Source organism: Osmerus eperlanus, chromosome 15, assembly GCF_963692335.1.
Source record: "Osmerus eperlanus chromosome 15, fOsmEpe2.1, whole genome shotgun sequence".
Taxonomy (NCBI): Eukaryota; Metazoa; Chordata; class Actinopteri; order Osmeriformes; family Osmeridae; genus Osmerus; species Osmerus eperlanus.
Genome location: NC_085032.1, coordinates 3,286,708 through 3,306,178, shown reverse-complemented (window position 1 = coordinate 3,306,178; position 19,471 = coordinate 3,286,708). Strand labels below are relative to the sequence as shown.

Below are 19,471 nucleotides of genomic sequence, written 5' to 3'. Positions count from 1 at the left end.
TTAACATGCTTTTCTCCCTGCAACCACAAGTAGCTGTTTCACACACTGTATCAACTCAACACACACAAACGTCCTCTGAGATTTAGTATGTGCTTTATTTATTTTGATGGCAGACAGGAAAATAGAACAGTTGCATCACAATACTATTCATGATCACTGATCAACAAGGGGAAGAAGCATCAGATATGTACAGTCTGGGGGGTTAAAAGCCCAGGATCTAGTGGTTGTTTCTGGGCAACAGAATATCATATAAAAATACAAGGCTATGCCCTACACTGCTGTTACCATGAATACAACAATGTGCTGCACTACAGTTTAAAACCATGAAGAGCCCTTGGAGACGAAACTCCAGCCACCTGCACAAGCACACCCAGTTGCCATGGGGAAGCTGAGAGTGGTGGGTGCCAAGTGAGGTAATCTCTACAGTATCAAACAGGACCCAGTCAGGGCTGTCCTGCCTGGCGCTGAATCTAGCTGAGGATGGCTTCAGACAGGAGAAATGGTCCATAAACTTCCAGAAATTCAAGTTTTCATTAAGGAAGACATGATTAAGGCTTCTGTGGTACAGAGAAAATCACACTAGAGGAGCACAACTGGCTCTGAGCAGTCAATGTGTGTGTACGTTTGTGTTTACTGGACTCAGTATGTGGAGGAGGTTGTGCTCATGGCATCGTCGTTGAGACGTGTGTTCCCAGGATGCACGCTGGCAAAGTATTTAACGTCCTTGTCAAGGTCGGTCTGCAGCGCCACCAGCGTCTGCTCCATCGCCTCCTGGTGGACACTGGCAGAATGCAGGAAATACTCTGGAGAGAGGCCAAGGCAGGGGACAGAGGGTTAGTGTGTGTGTGTGTGTATGTGTGTGACTGTGTGTGTGTGTACGTGTGTGTGTGTCCCACCTCTCTCCAGCAGGCTCTGGCGCAGGGTCTTGGCCAGCAGCACTCTGACATTGGGGACGGGGTCGGAGCAGAGCTGCAGCAGAGGAGCCAACAGGTGCTCAGAGAACTGCTCCAGAGACACACACTCCTCCTCTACGGACAGCTATACAGGACGCAGAGAGAGAGAGGTGGGGGTGGCATGTAAGAGAGGTCTGTGAGAACATGGTGACATGTTCTCTCTGACAACCAGTGGCTCTCAGCTGAACAATGCCATGTGTGTCAGCTGCTATACAGCTGGGGAGTTTTGAGCTGTGTGTTCGTGTATTCATACAGTATGTGAGTTTGTGTGAACCTTTATGTGTTGTTGTGTTACCTGGCAGATCAAGGCAAAGGCTTGTCTCCCAGACCACTTGGGGGAGTGGCAGAACTTGTGAACCAGTTCAGACAGCAGGTCAGCCAGCAGGCTCTGGCAGGTCCCCAGCTTCCTGATCATCTCACTGACCTGGACAACAACAACAACACACACAGTAAACTACCATAAGCCGGTCATGAGGCAAGCTGTAAAAGGTGTATAAGTCGGTAGGGTGTGTGTGTTTCGTACCAGTTTGTAGGAGGTCCAGCGTACGGAGGAGACTCTGTCAGTGCACAGGCTGAAGGCCAGCGGCCTCATGTAGTCATACACATCCTGACCACTGTACAGCTCCAGCAGCCGCACCAACTGTCTGAGTGCACACACACACACACTTTGTTAGAGATACATCTTTAGACTGTAAAACAGGCCATTGTTTTCATGCTGCCAACAAGCCCCCAGGCGTGTCAGAGACACCTACTCTGCCAGCTCAGATCTGAAGCGCCAGTTACGGCTGTTGTCAGTGACCAGGAACTCCTGAAGCTGGTAGAGATATTTACGCCTGGTCTCCTGGTGAAGAAGCTGGAGGGGAGGAGAGGAGCGGAGCGGACATAGGATTACTTGGATTTTTGGATAGAGAGTGGAAGAGGTAGCAAGTAGGCAAGTTTTCCCAAGCTGAGGAAACTGAAGTTGACAAATGGAGGCAGGGAGGGACACAAGAATGATGGAGGGCAGGAGGAGTAGACAAGGCAGGGCGGAGGAGTAGGTGAGGGAGGGCAGGAGGAGTAGAGGAGGGAGGGCAGGAGGAGTAGAGGAGGGAGGGCAGGAGGAGTAGAGGAAGGAGGGCAGGAGGAGTAGGGGAGGGAGGGCAGGAGGAGTAGGAGAGGGAGGGCACGAGGAGTAGAGGGACGGCAGGAGAGGGCAATGGGTACCTTGAGGAAGTCGTAGAGGTGTTTGAGGACCCCTATGCGGACCTCGTCCAGGTCCTTCAGGAAGCTGTTGAAGATGGGCACCAGGTCTGCAGCGGTAAGCTGCGCTCCCAGAATCCCAGCCAGCTCATGGATGGAGAATGCCAGTGTCCGACGCACCTTCCACTGGGGGCACACACACACACGTGTATATATACACACACAACAAATACATATGAAAACATATACACAGACACATATATTAATACATATACACACACACACACACACACACAACAAAGACATACACCGGTCAGCCATAACATTATGATCACTTGCCTTTTGCCGCCAAAACACTATCTGCAGATCCTACAAGTCCTGTAAGTTTCTAGGTGGGGCCTCCATGGACCAGACTTGTTTGTCCAGCACATCCCACAGATGCTTGATTGGTTTGAGATTTGGGGAATTTAGAGTAACTTTGTTCTAAGCAATTTAATTTATTTTTCAGCCTGGTATATTTTAAGCCCCATATCTTTTCGTTCCCTAGTTCACTTGTCCGTCTACTTTTATTTTATTGTACTCTATTTTAGTTTTCTGAACTATGCTAACTTGTTCCTGTAAACCAACCACGACATCTTTAGCTTCTCTAACTTCAGAAGTGTAATTTTGACTAGTCTCACCGGCATTAGACGCGCAGGGTGGAGTTTACTTCACGTCCATATGGAGACACAATACTTTATCCTCGATACTTTTAACTCTGACAAAATGATTACATTGTTTCACAAGTCTATTGATACTGGTATGCACTTCTCCTCCATATATTAATATCAAACTCACATTCGTGGATTCAAAATATTTTTTTTACTATATTAAATGTGCCGGCATTTGAAATGCAAATTTGTGAGTACATGTGATAATCTCTATCATCATCCCATTTGTTAAAGTTTTTAATGATAATTTACCACAAACCATGAGAGTATTTGGATCTAAAATGATACCTAAACAGTTGCAAGTTTTACTATGTTGCTCCCCCTCACCTGTGAATGTAATTTCAGCATTTTTTGTTTTGTTTTCTTTGAAACAGCCATGGAATCGTGGATTCTTTTTTCAAGCAAAATGTTTGAAAAGCAGGAATATTCCCGCTTTTTTCTTCAATAGGTCTGAATAGATTTCCTGACAGACATTATAAGCCAATGAATAATTGTGTTACGCGACAACATTTGCATACTACTACAATGAATCCTGTTGATGGTAATTGTTAGTTTTTTTAGTTACCGAGAGAGGGGGTTCTATATTGCCAATGTTTGATTTTGTTCTGTACACTGGAAATTAGTTTGTAAAGCGTCTCTAATATGTAAAAAAAAAAAAAAAAAAAGTTACCATGACCGAAACCGAAGTCCACATACCGTAATTTTTGGACTATAAGGCGCACCTGAATATAAGCCGCAGCAGCTAAATTGAATGATGTGTACATATATAAGCCGCACTGGACTATAAGCCGCAGGTGTTTTAATGTTTAATTACCGTATGTAAGGGTTCGTGCACAGAGGGGATTGTCGGGAAAGAGATGGCTGCTTGAGGAAGCTCCCATTTATTAACATTTCAACAAACAAGTTGTGTATTTGCATAACGTATTCAAGTGTTACCAGTGTGCAAAATACGGGGGGGCTCGACCCCCCGATTAACCCATGAGCCCCCCTGAAAGCCTCAAAAGCAAAATTTGAAGGGGGTCTCAATTTTCTTTCAAAATAAATAAATAAATATTGTCACTAATGGTCACAAAAATGTTTTTAAGCTCACCATGTCCAGTATTCAGAAATCAAAACATTTATTCACCATTTTTTTTGCCAAGCGGAGCCAGCCTGTGCGCCAAACAGAAACGTTGAGAAGTCAATGGCTAGCAAGCGAAAGCTAACCAGAGTGTATCATTCACACACTTTGGGTTCACATCCAAAAAGGTGGCACTCAGAGATGAAGAGGCACCGAATGACAATGCTGTTGCAGCTAGCACAGTGGGCCCACTCACTACTAGAACAGAGGATCATCTCCCACCCAGTGATTCCCCAGAAGAAACGAGGCCGAGTGCTCCGAAGACGCAGCAGGTGCTGAGGTAACGTTAGCTGCTACTGCTGCTAGCACAAGTAACTTGCCGGCTGGTTGGTCAACGAAGCAGGTGGGCGCATGGAAAGACCGCAACTGTCTCCGATAGGCTATACCTGGCATTTATTCAGTTAATTGCTCTTGTAAGTGCGCCAGATTGGTGCCAATCATTGTCATGTCTGCATTGTAATGCACAACTTTGCCTCCTTGTGATGAAACAACGTGCATACTAACAACTTTAGCCAATGCAACCTCTTATGTCAGTGTTGCTTTACGAATACTAGCCTACCATATATAATAATAGTAGAATACTAGACTAATAGCATATCGGATTATCAAAAATGGTTAAGTGTGTGCGTGTGTGTGTTGTCATTTAGGCTATAGACTGATTGTCTTGGCTTGCATCCAGAAAATAGTTACTGTAATGTTATACCTACTGCCAGTAGCGGACTGACCATCGGTAGCGCCATGTTTATTTTACATAAAGCTCCAAAAACAATTTTTCGCTCAAATCAGCCAAAATATTTTGCTCACGTGCCATGCGCGCTCGCATTAACTGTAGAACTCCCTTTTAGCATCACATCAAACCCAGAATGTGCATGCATTAGCAAGGCACTTTGGTGGCGTATACGGGGCTGGTTCTGGTGGGCCGGTCTGGATCAAAGTCCAAGGCCTATTTTTACTTCCAGTCCGTCCCTGCCTACTGCATACTACAATCGAGAGATGGGGACCCTCCCGAATATTGACGGGTATTTCGCACACTGAGTGTTACCATTTAGTGCAATAGTAGCTACAGAACATACTGTGCTGTCTAAACTGTACTGTATCACATAGCGTTTCAGACACACAAACTTTTCAACTTTCAAACTTAAACGGTGCGCTCCCAGCGCACATACTGGGAGTGATCTACAGCAGTGGTTTTCAACCAGTGGTCCTTGAGGGACTGCTAGGGGTTCCCCAGCAAAATTAGTTAATAGCGTCACAATCATTTAACCACTTAACTTTGGCTATTTTTGAAAAACCTTGAAAAAGTGTGCACATCTTTGAATATTTATATTTTTTTAAAGCGAAAATGTACTGATATCTTAGTTGCCGTTAGCTGTAAAAATCCATAGATTAGCCGCACTGTTATATAAGCCGCAGGGTCGAAAAATTGGGGGAAAAGGCGTGGCTTATAGTCCGAAAATTACGGTACATATACTCCCCATTGCCGACAACCCTCAATGGGGGGAAAGGTTTTACCTTCATGACCTGCCCTTGTCAAACGAGAAGTTTTGGGTGTCTTCTCTATGTGCTTAGTAAATGGGGGAGATGTAACAGATGTCAGGTGTATGACATCACAGGTAGCTCAAAGAGAAAGCAGGGGCCCATACAGGAGGCCAAAACACAAAATGTATGTCTTTGGATTTTTTTCAAAATTGCATAGATGATGTATTACCACAAAATCAAGCTATACAAGAAGTGTCTACGTTGTTCTGATATGCTGAAAAAGGAAAAAACACTTTTTTATCAATAGAACGTTCAGATTTCTATGCCAAGTCAACACGTAGAACTTGTGTTCCTTAAACCATTCCTAAACCCTTTTTGCTTTGTGACAGGGCGCATTATCCTGCTGAAAGATGCCACTGACATCAGGGAATACTGTTTCCATGGAAGGGTGTACACGGTCTGCAACAATGCTTAGGAAGGTGGTACGTGTCAAAGTAACATCCACATGAATGACAGGACCCAAGGTTTCCAAGCAGAACATTTGCCTTCTTCCCATAGTGCATTCTGGTGACGTGTGTTCCCCAGGTGCGTCCCCAAGCTATGCACACGCACCCAAGTGATGTAAAAGAAAACGTGATTTATCAGACCAGGCCACCTTCCATTGCTCTATGGTCCAGTTCTGATGCTCACAAGCCCATTGTAGGGGCTTTTGGCAGTGGACAGGGGTCAGCATGGGCACCTAGACTGATCTGCGGCTATGCAGCTCCATACGCAACAAACTGCAATGCACTTTCTATCAGAACCAGCATTTCATCTATTTGAGCTACAGTAGCTTGTCTGTTGGATCAGACCGCACGGGCGAGCCTTCACTTCCCTCCGGTTCACTGCATTTCCTTCCTTGGACCACTATTGATAGATACTGACCACTGCAGACCGGGGGCCTGTACTACGAATCAAGATCAACATGCTCTGGATTACTTTCAGTTACCCGGCTTCAGGAGCCCTAACAACCGCAATCACGATGAGCGGTATCACGACGGTGGTTATAAACTCTCTAACAGTGCGTGTCCACTAAAGCGGAGCGGGCAGTGGTGGGCGTCGGCTTCCAATTAATTTTCAATGAAACCAGGTGTTGACGCTCGTGTAGGGCATTATGGGAAGGTGAGCGTAGCGTTGCAAGTTGGATTTTCTCAACTTTATGTAAATGAGGAGCGTGAAAACGCTAGCGTTGGCCAATCGAATTGGTTTCTTGTTTCTTGTAATGTAGCAACTGTTGGTCATGGTAAACATTTCTAGGTTTTACGATTTCAAGATGGAGGAGAAACTTATCATATGTGCCTGCACACCCAGTTCTGTTCAGAACAAAGTTACGTAATGTGACGAGCCTGAATTTAAAGGTTACATTAAACTAATAGTGCATGGTGCAGGGTTGCCGACGTCAGTGTCCCTAGTGTGTTTTTATACTTTTGAATTCAGTCTCGTCACATTACGTGACTGTTCTGTGCCACTGCTAGCTTGCTAGCCCAGCCTACAAACGACTAGTTGAGTGACCGGTGGCGTAACATGTATTCTACTGTAATCTTGCACAAGTAAAAATTCTGTATTTTTACACAAATGTTGTGTAAAGTGGTATTTTGATCGATATTGTGAGTACATGAACCCAAGTCTGCACACTTGGCCATGACTACAACAGTGACCTTCGAGAACTACAACTCTGTATTAACTTGTCTAAAACGCCCCCGAGCGTGGTGTACTGTGGGAAGGCAAGCGGTGCAGAGCGTTAAAAAACGCTGTAGTGGACACGTACCGTTAATCAACCCAGATCTTTCCAATCTAGAGACGCGCGCATTCACATAAAAGGGGCGGTTTTTGCACCGCATGTCCAATCGCAAACATGGACAAAACAAGGGCCGCATATTTCACACAGGAGGAGCAGACAATAATCTTACAAACTTTGTCTGCTCCTCCTGCGTGAAATATTGTAATACAAACATATCAGGAATACAGACATATAATACAGGCAAAAAGCAACAGTCACTGCTGCCAAATCAAATAGGGGAAGCTGGCAGAAAATAGCAGACTCTGTAAATGCGTAAGCTACATGACTTATTGATATCACTGCCCCAGGCACAAGATGTGACTATAATTACACATGTGCATTCCATAACGTTAAACTTTTGTTGCTGTATTATTTTAGTTGCAACCCTGGCAGTGGCAAACGATCGTGGGAGCAAATAAAAAATAAATATAAAAACATAATTCAAACTGGTAAGTAGCAGCAGGCAATACTTGCACATATTTTAAGGCCAACAAGTACTAGGCTGAATTGCCTGAGTCAGTCCCTTTCGTAGGATATTGGTATACAAAGGGCCTATAGAACAATGAAATTGCTTTCAGCCAACAGGAATAAAAATTAGGCAAAGAAAACTGGAGGGGGCCCTCCTCCACAGGACTTCACTCCTGCTGAGGAGCTGGCCCTCTCCAGCAATCAGGGTCGCCCCATGATGGAAGAAGTGGAAGGGGGCATTTCTTCAGACCCTGGTGGCAGCAGCTCGGAAACCCAGGCATATGTACAGGGTATGTTTCAAGTAATCTATGTGACCATGTTCATTCACCAATTATTTATGAATATTGTAGGGGTGAAATGTATTACTGTTCTCTGCAGTGCCAGGAAATACAGTGGTGTTGCTGCCACCACCCACTGTCGTCCCACTGTGCCATACAGAGGTAACAGTGAAACTAGTAGTCATATGCCAGTATGTATGCCATATGTGGTTGCTGAATATTGATCAAATAGGCCATTTACTTTGTCAGGTGGAGGTCCTAGATGATCAGGAAACTGTGTCTGCCTGCTCAGAGAGCGCTTTGGGGATACACTTTTGAGTTTTTTTACCACTTGCAACACAGATGTCGAGAGTATGTGAATGTGTGTCTGTGATTGAAGTGTCTGTAATGACTTGCTAATGGTGGTGGTCTGAACATGAGACACAAGTCTTTAAAGTGCTCATTTCAAATATGACTCAATTGATTAAATTGCTATGGTGTTAAACTCAGGAAGAGGAACTTCTTCCTCCCCCTGGTCATTGATTGCAGAACCGAATTTACCTTGCCAGAGTGAACCTCAAAGTCCATTTGACACCTTTCTCTTTCCTACGCAAATATCACAATTAAAAAATTTAGCTGTAAAACGACCGTTTTAGGCTCCACCTTTTTTGGCTCTGGTCTGTACCTTTGTCAAGCCCCAAAATTTGCTGCGCGCTGCTCTGTGTACTTCCACAGAATTACAAATCAGAACGTTTTTCAAGGATATTTAAAATGGACTACGGTCATAAATGCAGTGTTCCAGCCTGTACAGGCAATGCTGACACTTTTCAGAGTCTTCCCAAGGAACCAAACACTCGACGGGCTGTGATGTTTGTCTATGAGAAGATCCCTGTGCAGTTCGACCTTCAATTACACATTTGCTTGAACCATTTCACCGAGGACAGTTTTGAAAACCTGGGCGAATGTAAATCAGGATTTGCTATGAAGCTGTTGCTGAAAAGAGGTGCTTTTTCCGACCTTATGTTCATCACAGCCGAAAGCTGTAGTATGATGTTGTCGCTAACAGTTATTAGCAATGCTAACATATCCTGCCTGTATCTAGCATCGGTAGAATGTGTGATGATTTATTTTACTGGCAATGGGGCTAACGTTATTTCATGTTCCTGACGTGTTTCATTCAAATAAATAACCCGTGTTGTCATGTAAATCTACAATTCAAGATGCATGTTTGTCCAGATCTATTTTTCAGCAAGATAGCTAGAGCTAATTGAAGCTGAGTTGAATCACGATAGTTTGTTTGCTAAGCTGTAGTGCTAACGTTACCCACCTAAGTCGATCCTGTTTGCTTCGACAACAGAAGTGGAAAAAACTAACGTAATCATTTCAAATTATATCTAGTCAGTTTGATAACAGTGTTGTGTAGACACAATAGATTAATTTGTTTATTTCAAGTCTCCACCCTCGATGTTTCAGTGAGTGTTGGCCGTGTTGCTTCTTTGCTTCGCAGCTTCACTCGTTGTAGACCAACCAATCAGCGCGCAGCTCATCTATATATTCATGAGCATACCATAAAAGGAGAAAACCTAGCGTTTTTTCCCGGGACAAATTCACTGGAAGTATCAGGGGGCATAGAACAGCACCCGGGCCATTTTCAGCCCAACCAATGTTACATACCCGTATTCGGAGACCTTAAGGAACAGTGTGAAATACCCCCAAAAAACAGTCAATCACCCCTTTAATGTGTCGCATTGGCAACATACGGCTCAAGAAGCTGGCAAAGATACGCCTGGGACAAACTGCCTGCTATCGGCTGCGATGCGCCTGGAAGCGCCTCCTTTTTTCTTTCAGCGCCCATGTTATCAAATGGGACCGACCACACTGGCTGCGAAGCGCCGCGATTGCCTGCGATCTGCAACGATCGTTTCGGCAGCTGGTCGATTTTTTTCGCGAGAGACGCTTGCGAAAACGGCTGCAGGATGATGAAATACACCATATTAGTTGATATATTTGAATAAAAAACATGTTATTAAGATTTTACTCCATTAATTGTAGACTACGGTAAACATTTGTAAAGTTGTAGACTTTATAATTACACAATGTTGGTAACGAACGTCCTTTACATGTGTTTACCCTGATGAAAACGAATGAAAATAAACGGATTGATCCGTTGAGCTAGCATGCCCGTAGTTGTTTTGTTTGTTTGAGAGAAACGAGTTGTCACGCGTTGCACACAACACACACGCAGACATAGCCTACCGAGAGAGAACCCCCAAGTCGATTTCTAAAATCAGCATCAAATGAATTCTTGAAGTTGAAAAGCACAGGGAGTTGTTGTATGTCAGCAACAATTTTACAAGGACAACGTAGATAAGGATCAATGCTGGGATATAGCCAATGCCATGTTTATGTACCATGTCAGCGTAAATGAAAGCTCAGAGTAGCTGAAAGGCTTGGTGACCGGTGCGGAGAAATGCGCGTCTGGTGTGAACAGCTTTTGCTCAGTCGTAGCCGATCGTAGCTGATCGTGGCGCTGCGCGTCCAGGCGCTTCGCAGCCAGTGTGTCCCAGGCGATAGACTACGTAATTCCCTCTGCTGATAATCTATACATTTCATAAATATACTCATCAGAGAATGCGAAAGGGTTTTGTCGGCCTCTAAATGTTCTGGCTCTTCTGAGCGCACCTCCCCTTTCCACCAATGTGAACCGGGAGCTAGTTCGGAGCTGCTGCTAGAGCCAGTTTGGAGCTGGTTCAATTTGTGAGCCTTCTAAGAACCGGTTTGCTTTTCCATGGGCTAGAGAGCCGCCACAGAGCCACGTCATTACGTCACTGTATACGTCTCATCTTTCCCAGAAACGCTAGCGCGGCAGCGCCAAACACAAGGCAGAGCCTGTGTAAAGGCTGTTTATCCATAGATATATTATGTGTTTATCAATCCGAAGAACGCTAAGAACGCGAGGTTGAGATGCGTGTTTTCTTGGCTATTGCGCAATACCCTGGACTCGCAGCAGTATGACAACACTGGCATTATCAGCGCAAAATTTGATAAACTTTTGCTGTATAATGGTTGCATATTACATTTGTGTTAAATATAGGCTCAATAGCTCATAACATTTGTGTTTGTCATTTCACTCGTTTGATAGGATTATGATAAAATGCAGCAACTAGTGTCTGCACTGAACTACGATGCTAGCTAGGTTATCGAAAAGTCGGAGCAAATTTACAAATGAGTTTCATAAATAAAATAAGCACATTTTCAGCAACTACACTGCCCACTTATCGTTACATTTGAATTCAGATGCTGATTTACAAGTACCATTTAGCTGAAATATGAATTGTAAAAATTTAGAGCAATGGCGGTCAAAGGATTCTGTTCGTCTTGTTGGTCACGGTAACCCCGCCCCAAGCGGTTCTTACTTGGTTCCCACACTAGCCCAGCTTCGAAGTGGTGCTGTCAGGCCAAAAACTGTCCTATCTGACGTCACAATGCCGTTCCGATGCAAGGACGAGTCCGTCGCTATGCCGACCTCAAATTCCTGAGATAGCTACGCGTGCTAGCAGGAAACTGTCATGGTTGCTATACTAGTTACTAGGTAGGAAGTTTTGTATTTAGGCCTATTTAAACCAATTTATTGTACTTTACGATTAGAAGTTGAGTGATTTTAGTGATTAGAAGTTTTCACTCGTTCGACATTCCTGAGCAACGCGCGCAGGTAGAATACTATACGTGTTGCCTTCCCGGTCTGTTAAAATTGAGGCTAAATACGTTATTTATAGACAAAAAAAGCTAGCTAGCTAGCACTAGCTATCGAACGAGTGAAAACTTCTAATCGTAAAGTACAATAAATTGGTTTAAATAGGCCTAAATACAAAACTTCCTACCTAGTTACCAGTATAGCAACCATGACAGTTTCCTGCTAGCACGCGTAGCTATAGGTGAGTTCGACTTCGCCATGCCCATAGATATATATAAAGGGTAGATGTCTCGTCCGCGTTGCCGGACAACGGAGTCGAACGTCCGCACATGGCGGCCATCTTGCTACAGTCAACTCGCTCACCCATAACATTGCGTTGATGCTAAATGTACTTTTTAAATGACCATAACTTGCTCAATTTTCAACCGATTTTTAAACGGTTTGGTTTGTTATCAACGTCAGAGATGTCGTTATGCTTGTGAATAATTATGTTATTTAAAAAAAAATACAAGTATGCAGTGGCGTAACAACATATATGACGTTGATAACAAACCAAACCGTGTATACATTATATAGACAAAAGTATTTGGACACCTGACCATCACACCTATACGAGTTTCTTGTACATCCCATACCAAAACCAAAGGCAAATATAGCTGCAAGCAGCAATGAGGTGGCCAAGCAGTCAAATGACCCAGAAAACATTTTAGACATCCTCAGAAGAGGGTAACGAGTACACGCAGCAAGTTTGGTGTGAATCCATCAAAGATTTGCTGAGATACGACCCAACTTCCTGTTTGCTGGCTTGACGGCACATTTTGATTGCCTGTAGCGGGTAAACGGTTTCGAAAATACCAAAAAAACATGTGATAGCTTTTGTGAGGCTTGGTCTGAGGTTAATCTCTGCCAAATTTGGTGAAGATTGGACAACATGTGTAGGAGGAGTAGAGAAAAAACGTTTTTCAATTAATTCTAAATGGCAGCCGCATCAATTCGGCTATTATCACAAATTATTATGAGTCACACACGGGATGTCCCAAGATATCATGAGACAAAGGAATCACTTAATAAAGGCAAACAAATCAATAGTTATTGGCCAAAACACATTTTTGCTTCCTGCGGCCACACCCAGTGATCACATGACACCAAATTGTATGGACATCCTCAGAAGAGGGTTCCGAGTCATCATACCAAGTTTGGTGTTGACATCTCAAAGATTTGCCAAGATTTGATCCAATTTGCTGTTTGGTTGCTTTGTTACCGATTTTGATTGGCTGTACCGGACAAACGGTTTTGAAAATCACAAATCCTTATGATACCCGAGTAAGGGTTGCTCTGACGATGATGTGCGCCAATTCTGGGAAAGATTGGACAAAAATTGTAGGAGGAGAAGCGAAAAAACGTGTTTCCTTAAAATTCAAAATGGCGGAAAATCTATATAACCGGAAATTGACATCATAGGGTGTTGAACTCGTCTTGATCCAGGGAATCCAACAGTACCTCATTTTTGAAAATCGGTTAGACGGTTCAAAAGTTACGTGTGTAAACACAAGTCCAACTTTGACCCGTTGGTGGCGCTAGAGTGCTCGAATGGGAGACATGAAACTTGGTGAGAATAAAGAGGGGCCTGTCCTTAATGAGTGTGCCAAATTTCACAAAAAGTGACCATATGGTTCTAGGGGCTGCCATAGACTCCAATGGGAGAGGAAGATGATTAATCATAATAAGAAGAAAAGGTAGAAACATTTAAGTGGCTTCGCCGCTTCGCGGCTTGGCCACCAATAATATGGAGTTGCCCATAAATGTAACTTGATGATTCAGGCCTGCTCCTCCGTTGGTTGTCGGTGTTGAAACGTGCCGCAACAGGTATAGGACAAGAACACTATTCCTACCACTTTAGTCTCCTCAGTCGGTTTCTTGAGGCATGGATATAGCAAGCCACAAACGGGCATACGACAGGACCAATGTTGTTGTGAATTTAGCCTCCTTGTCGGTTATCAGTGTCTTATAGTATGCAATACAAAAAAATACAAGACCATTTTTCAGCACTGCATAGCATAGCACAAAGGGGGGGAAAAAACAAATGTTTATGTCAAATACACGTTAACATAGCGAACCCCCCTGAGGCAGAACTGTACATGCAGCGCTGTATGGTGAATTAGGCCTACAATTATGACAACTGGCTCAACCATTGTGCATGTAATGACTTCTGTCGTGAACTAAAGTCTAGATGTTTGTGGGGCTAAGACAATTTAATAGAACTAATATAACACATTTTGAGCAACATGACATGAGCAATTGATAATGTAGGAAACGGCAGGCAATTGTAGGCTTCATAATAATTTGCATGAATGTACCAGAGAATTGGCAATTTGTTTAAAAGAATGAGAAATTGCTTTTATGATGGGCATAAGTGACTAGATCAGTGTTTCTCAACTGTTGGGTCGCGAGCTGGTGTGGAGAGGGTTGCGGATGTGTGCTTTGGCTTTGTCAAAAAATGGAACCAAAAATTTGTATACGTTCCCAAACTTCTGATGGTGTGCTTTTATTTTGAAAAGTGCTCAAGTCTCATGCATTCACCGAGAGATACTGAGTTGATAGCCATCTCGAGTTATACAGAGTTGCATGTCACCGACCAGCCAATCAGAAACATGACCTGCGTCACCTACTATATCATGGGCACTCTGCACTATCTATAGTTCCAGGAATCGGTGTTTGTATCTTACCGACATCTTAATCACCAACTGAATCACGGGCACTGTGCACTAGTTAAGTGTAAATGGTGATTAGTTTAAAGAATAAAAAATATCTTGATATGATGACACTTTTTTAGGTTACTAGGTTAACCTAGGTTAACTCCATATATATTATTTAATTGATTTGATGTCTTCACTGTGATTATACAACATAGATCATTGTAAAAAGGTTCAAATGAGTTGTTGTGTGCAAACTTACATAAATGGATATACACACATACAGTATCCACTGTAGATACGTACACACCACTGGACAAATAGCTCCTCACACATGTATTTCACAGGCTGTGTGTCTGTACCTGCATGTCTGAAGCCAGGGTCTCGTAGGTGTCCCGGAGGCAGTGCCAGTTGTGGGGCCCCAGGGTGAGGGCCACCCCGGGCAGGCTGTAGGCACAGTGCTTGGCTATCTCCATGTCCACCGTCTGGGCTCTCGACGGGTCCGTCATGGACAGGTACTGGTCCAGTAGAGCCTGGGGGACCACATCCTGGAGGGAGGCACACTTCCGTTAATGTGTTGTCTGAGCGTGTGTGAGTGAGAATGGGTGTGTGCATGTGTGTGTTAGGCTAACCTGCTGCTTGGACCTCCTGTCGTCTTCCTGGGTGAAGCTGCCATCGCTGAGCTCAGACTCGTCTCCAGGATACTCGTCCTGTAGCCCAAAGCCCACCCCCTGACCCCTGACCCCACGGCCAGGCTCCATGGCTGTGGCCTTCAGGGCAGCGGTCAGGACGTCCACCTGAGCTTTCACATCCGGGTCGTCTATGTGGGGCTCCAGGTTCTCTATCAGCTCCTCCAGCTGCCTCCTCCCCAAGCTAGGGCCCACGGAGGGAGGGGGGGCTGAGGACAAGCTGGTATCCAGGCTGGGGGAACCGAGGCTGGGCCAAGGCTGGCTGGACATCCCATGGGGCGGCAGCAGTTCCAGCTCCAGGTCAATGTCTGGAATGGGTGTCCTCCAGAAGTGGAAGGAGTTGTAGAGCTCTTGCTCTGGTACACCGCCGGCTGGCCTGACCTCAGACACAGAGACAACACTTCCAGCACATCCAGTGTCTACAGACATAGCCTCCCGTGGAGGAGTGTCTCTGGCTGAAGGCTCAGGTACGTCCTCTCCAGGTACACCCTCAGGTGTTTGTGTGTCCTCGGGTGTGTGTGTGTCCTCGGGTGTGTGTGTGTCCTCGGGTGTGTGTGTGTCCTCGGGTGTGTCTGTGTCCTCGGGTGTGTCTGTGTCCTCGGGTGTGTGTGTGTCCTCCAACTTCTCAGCCCTTGCGGTTTCTATAGGGTCTTTCTCAGCAGGGTAGGGGTCAGGATCAACGATGACCTCAACCATGACCTCTGCACCCTGCTCCCCACCTCCCTCCTCTGCTACATCCACAATGCCTTCCTCCACCTGACAAAGCCCCCCATCCTCGCTATGGGGCTGGTCGCCATGGCCACCAGAGGCCCATGGACAGGGCGGGCTGTGCTTAGAATCCTCAAGCCTATCAAAGTCTGTCCTGAGTGTCTCCATGGTGACTGGTCGCTCCTCAATACTGGGGAGACAAGAGTCAAGGTATCACCCACAGCCTGAATGGTGTGTGTGTGTGTATATGTGTGTGTGTGCGCATGCGTGACCCTACCTGTTGTGTGTGTGGTCACAGGTGCAGTCCACCTGTGAGGGGGCGGGGCAGGCAAAGGTAGAGATGAACTGACCCAGAGACTGGAAGGCTGCCTGACGCACCTGGGGAGAAAGGGAAAGTCACATTAGACAAGCTGTCCTTCTAAACACCTACAGAGGGCTTTGACTAGGCAGATGATGGTGCTACGAGTTTAAGGTAGTTGTAGGTACGGTGTAGTTGTAATTAGGGTGTAATTGTAATTAGGGTGTAATTGTAATTAAGGTATAGTTGTAATTGGAGTGTAGTTGTAATTGAGGTGGAGTTGCAGTTATGGTATAGTTGTAGTTATAGTGTAGTTGTAATTAGGGTGTGATTATAGTTATGGTGTGGTTGTAATTGAGGTGTAGTTGTAGCTAGGGTGTAGTTGAAATTAGTATGTAGTTATGGTTTACATGTAATTAGGTTCTAGTTGTAGTAATAGTGTAGTTGTAGTTATGGTGTAGATGTAATTAGGGTGTTGTTGTAGTTATCGTGTCGTTGGAGTCATGGCATAGTTGTGGGGGTGTGGTTGTAATTATGGTTAATGTAGTTCCAGCGTCATTATAGTTACGGTGCAGCTGTGGTCAGTATAGTTTCAGCATGTGGTTAGGGTGTGCTTCAAGGTGAAGATGTACTGACCCATCTGGAGGGATCACTGATGAGGCTGATGAAGAGGGAGGAGAGCTTGGTCCGACGGACTTCTTGGGAGGTTGCGGAGGAGACGGTCATGAAGCACTCAGCGCATGCTTTCCTCACACCCCACACGTTGTCAGAACACAGCTGGAAGAACCTGGGGAGCTGGGGAGAGAGAGGGTCACAGCCAGTCTCACACCCTGACACTACCTCATTCTAACCCGACAGACCACTAACTCACCAGCAGCTCCTCTGTGGCCTCTCCTCCCACCACACTGCACATGTCCCCAAAGTTAGCCGCACACACCTGCCACACACAAACACAACTACCATCATCACCATGTCCCAAATGACAGCTGGTTCTAGAACAGAAAGGCTTCTGGGCTTCTTCTGACCTTGCGTACGTGAAACATGCGACAGTCGCAGCACATCTCACAGAAGCGTGGAAGGAACAGGCGCTCTGTGATGTCTTTCCCCACCATGGGAGCCATTTTACAGATGATCTGCACACACACATACTCTTAAAGATGACCCACACATCACTAACAGCTTCATAGTATCATGTGACTCCATGAGGGGTGCATCATGGGACCACTCACAGCCATGGCTTCCGTCTTGACGTCGTCATTGCTGTCAGGGGCGGTCAGGTCCACCAGGACAGGACACACCAGCTTCTCCACATCTCCACGCTCTACAAGACCCTGCTCCAGCAGCACCAGCAGGGCCGCCTGGCTCGTCTTACGCACCTGACCACAGCACTTCTCTCAGCATGTGTGTGATGTGAGCGTGTGGATGTGTATGTTTACCCGTGTGTGTGGGTCCTACCTGGTTGTTCTGGTCAGCTAGGTAGCGCACCACTATGGGCAGCAGGTAGGTGGAGAAGGCGTAAGGGATGGCAGGGACGTTTTCCTGGCAAAAGATGGCCATGTGGGGCACCTGCTCCATCAGCTCTGCTCTAACTGTGGACTCTGAGGAACATCCATTCCCTCCATCACTTCTTTACTTCCTCACCCTACAGCCTAGTTATTTGTCTCAAATTCATAAAGAAGTGCTCATACATGTGCATTTACACACACACAAACGATAGAAGTACACAAGATCAATGAGAGCTCACCTGAGTCGTCAGCCAATCTGGCTACTCTTTCCAGGACAGCAATACACTCCCTCTCATCCTCACTGACTGCCTTCAGCGTGTCCAGTAGACTCCGGACCACCATCTGTCTACAGGCGGGCGGGCACACACACACACACACTGCTCTTTTAGTCCCTTTGGAGTCAGTACAGGAGGTGACCTAGGAGATCAAAGAGAGCTGTTTGTATTACCTGTTGAAGATGTTTTCGCTGGCCAGGTATTTGTCAAGACGACCGAGCGGGGTTAGCATCTCATCTTGAGAGACACAGTCCAGGGCTGAAGGTAGAACAATGACGTCAGACTCTAAGCTGTAGTCATCACCACCAACTAGTAGAGACATCAAGAGCAGTGCATAAGAGATGACCACCCCCTACCAGACAGGACAAGGTAGGCAAGAGGGGTGTGATGTATTTGGTGTGTGATGGGAGGAGAGGCACACGGTGTGTGTAGTGTGGGGATAGAAGGGAGTGTGTGTGTGTGTGCGTGGTGAAAGGAGAGGGAGAGCATGGGATGAGCTTGGAGCAGTATCAAGTATATGCTAAATCCCAATGAACGTCTCCTACAATTCAAGTATTACGTAATTAGACTACTTGGCGCAGGGACATCACAATAACACACTGCTGAAACAAGTCAAGGCTAGTAATGTTGATGCTCCGAGAAGTAATGTATATAGTAAAAGAAAATTATGTTCTCAATACACAAAACGGTACCTTGGCGGGTGTCAACCCCCATTGTATGTGCCTTACAACTGCTTGATTCAGTAGATAATATTAACTGAATGGCTGGCAAGCCACCACAGTGTCTGTATCACAATCGTGTAGACAGAGCGTACTGTCCCGAGCAATCTGTCAAATGAGCCAGAAACTCTTACACACTTAATCCAGAAGTTAGTCCCCGACGCGTTGTAATATTAGCTAGAACAGCAGCTGCTAGTGTACTAGCAGCGCAACAAAAGCTGAAATAGCTCGCGTTACTGTATGGCTAGGCTAACAACACCAGAACGCGCGAGACGTCATTAAGACTATAGGAAATTACTTCTGACACCGTTTACGTCCACTTCCAGACTAGATTTACAACACGTCTCTGTGTTATTTCACTAGGCCTGCATCAGGCCACCCGGGAACTTCAGAACAGACCAGGCAGCCATCGCATGCTAGTAGTTGCACTGCTAAAGACCGTAGCCCGTAGACAACTAGATAGCTAGTCTAAGCTAACTGCACAGCCTGTGCTGTGCCACAGGCTAACAGGCAGACTTCCTATCCACCGAAAAACACTGGACAAACTTACACCCGTCTAACTCCTCTTGGGAATCCTCTTGAAGCAAAGAAATATCTGTTCAAAGGAACAAAAAAGAAGTTAATTGATAGGCAGTCGATCTCTTAATCAGGCTCCGACATTCACTTGTAATGGATGACAAACTGGGGAAGTATGTCCAAATAACGCATTTCCCGACGGTAGCGAGTGTAAATAGAGGTAACGTACCCGCCATCTTGTCCTGGTCCTACATTTGAAGCAGGCTACAGATGACGGAGCTGCTCTGGGAGTGTTGGCCAGTGAGACAAATCGCCTCGCGAACTGGACAAGCGTTGTCTGAACCAGAGGCAAACCTAATCTCCTGGAGGGCAGCTCTCGGAGCTCATTT

At 45.5% G+C, this 19,471-nt stretch overlaps 1 protein-coding gene and 1 long non-coding RNA gene across 3 annotated transcripts; one reads left to right on the top strand and one right to left on the bottom strand.

Annotated features, from left to right (window-relative positions):
* Positions 1-76: 76 nt before the first annotated feature.
* Positions 77-19,457, bottom strand: ppp4r1 (protein phosphatase 4, regulatory subunit 1). Of its 2 annotated transcripts, none has more exons than XM_062479746.1 (19): positions 19,312-19,457; positions 19,117-19,161; positions 18,021-18,156; positions 17,812-17,918; positions 17,523-17,665; positions 17,297-17,443; positions 17,093-17,200; positions 16,939-17,004; positions 16,704-16,862; positions 16,047-16,147; positions 15,680-15,959; positions 15,005-15,589; positions 14,735-14,920; positions 2,157-2,318; positions 1,706-1,806; positions 1,477-1,597; positions 1,249-1,377; positions 897-1,038; positions 77-803 (listed from the first exon to the last, which is right to left on the bottom strand). In XM_062479746.1, exons 1-19 carry the CDS (start codon positions 19,316-19,318, stop codon positions 640-642), a joined length of 2,889 nt encoding a protein of 962 aa, XP_062335730.1. In that variant the 5' UTR covers positions 19,319-19,457; the 3' UTR covers positions 77-639. The 2 variants fall into 2 exon arrangements, with proteins under 2 accessions (XP_062335730.1, XP_062335731.1); XM_062479747.1 differs by having other exon boundaries at positions 18,021-18,105.
* LOC134035059 (uncharacterized) lies at positions 7,258-8,493 on the top strand. The gene is made up of 3 exons (XR_009932296.1): positions 7,258-8,018; positions 8,113-8,168; positions 8,256-8,493. It is a non-coding gene; the product is annotated as an uncharacterized LOC134035059 (long non-coding RNA).
* Positions 19,458-19,471: the final 14 nt, after the last annotated feature.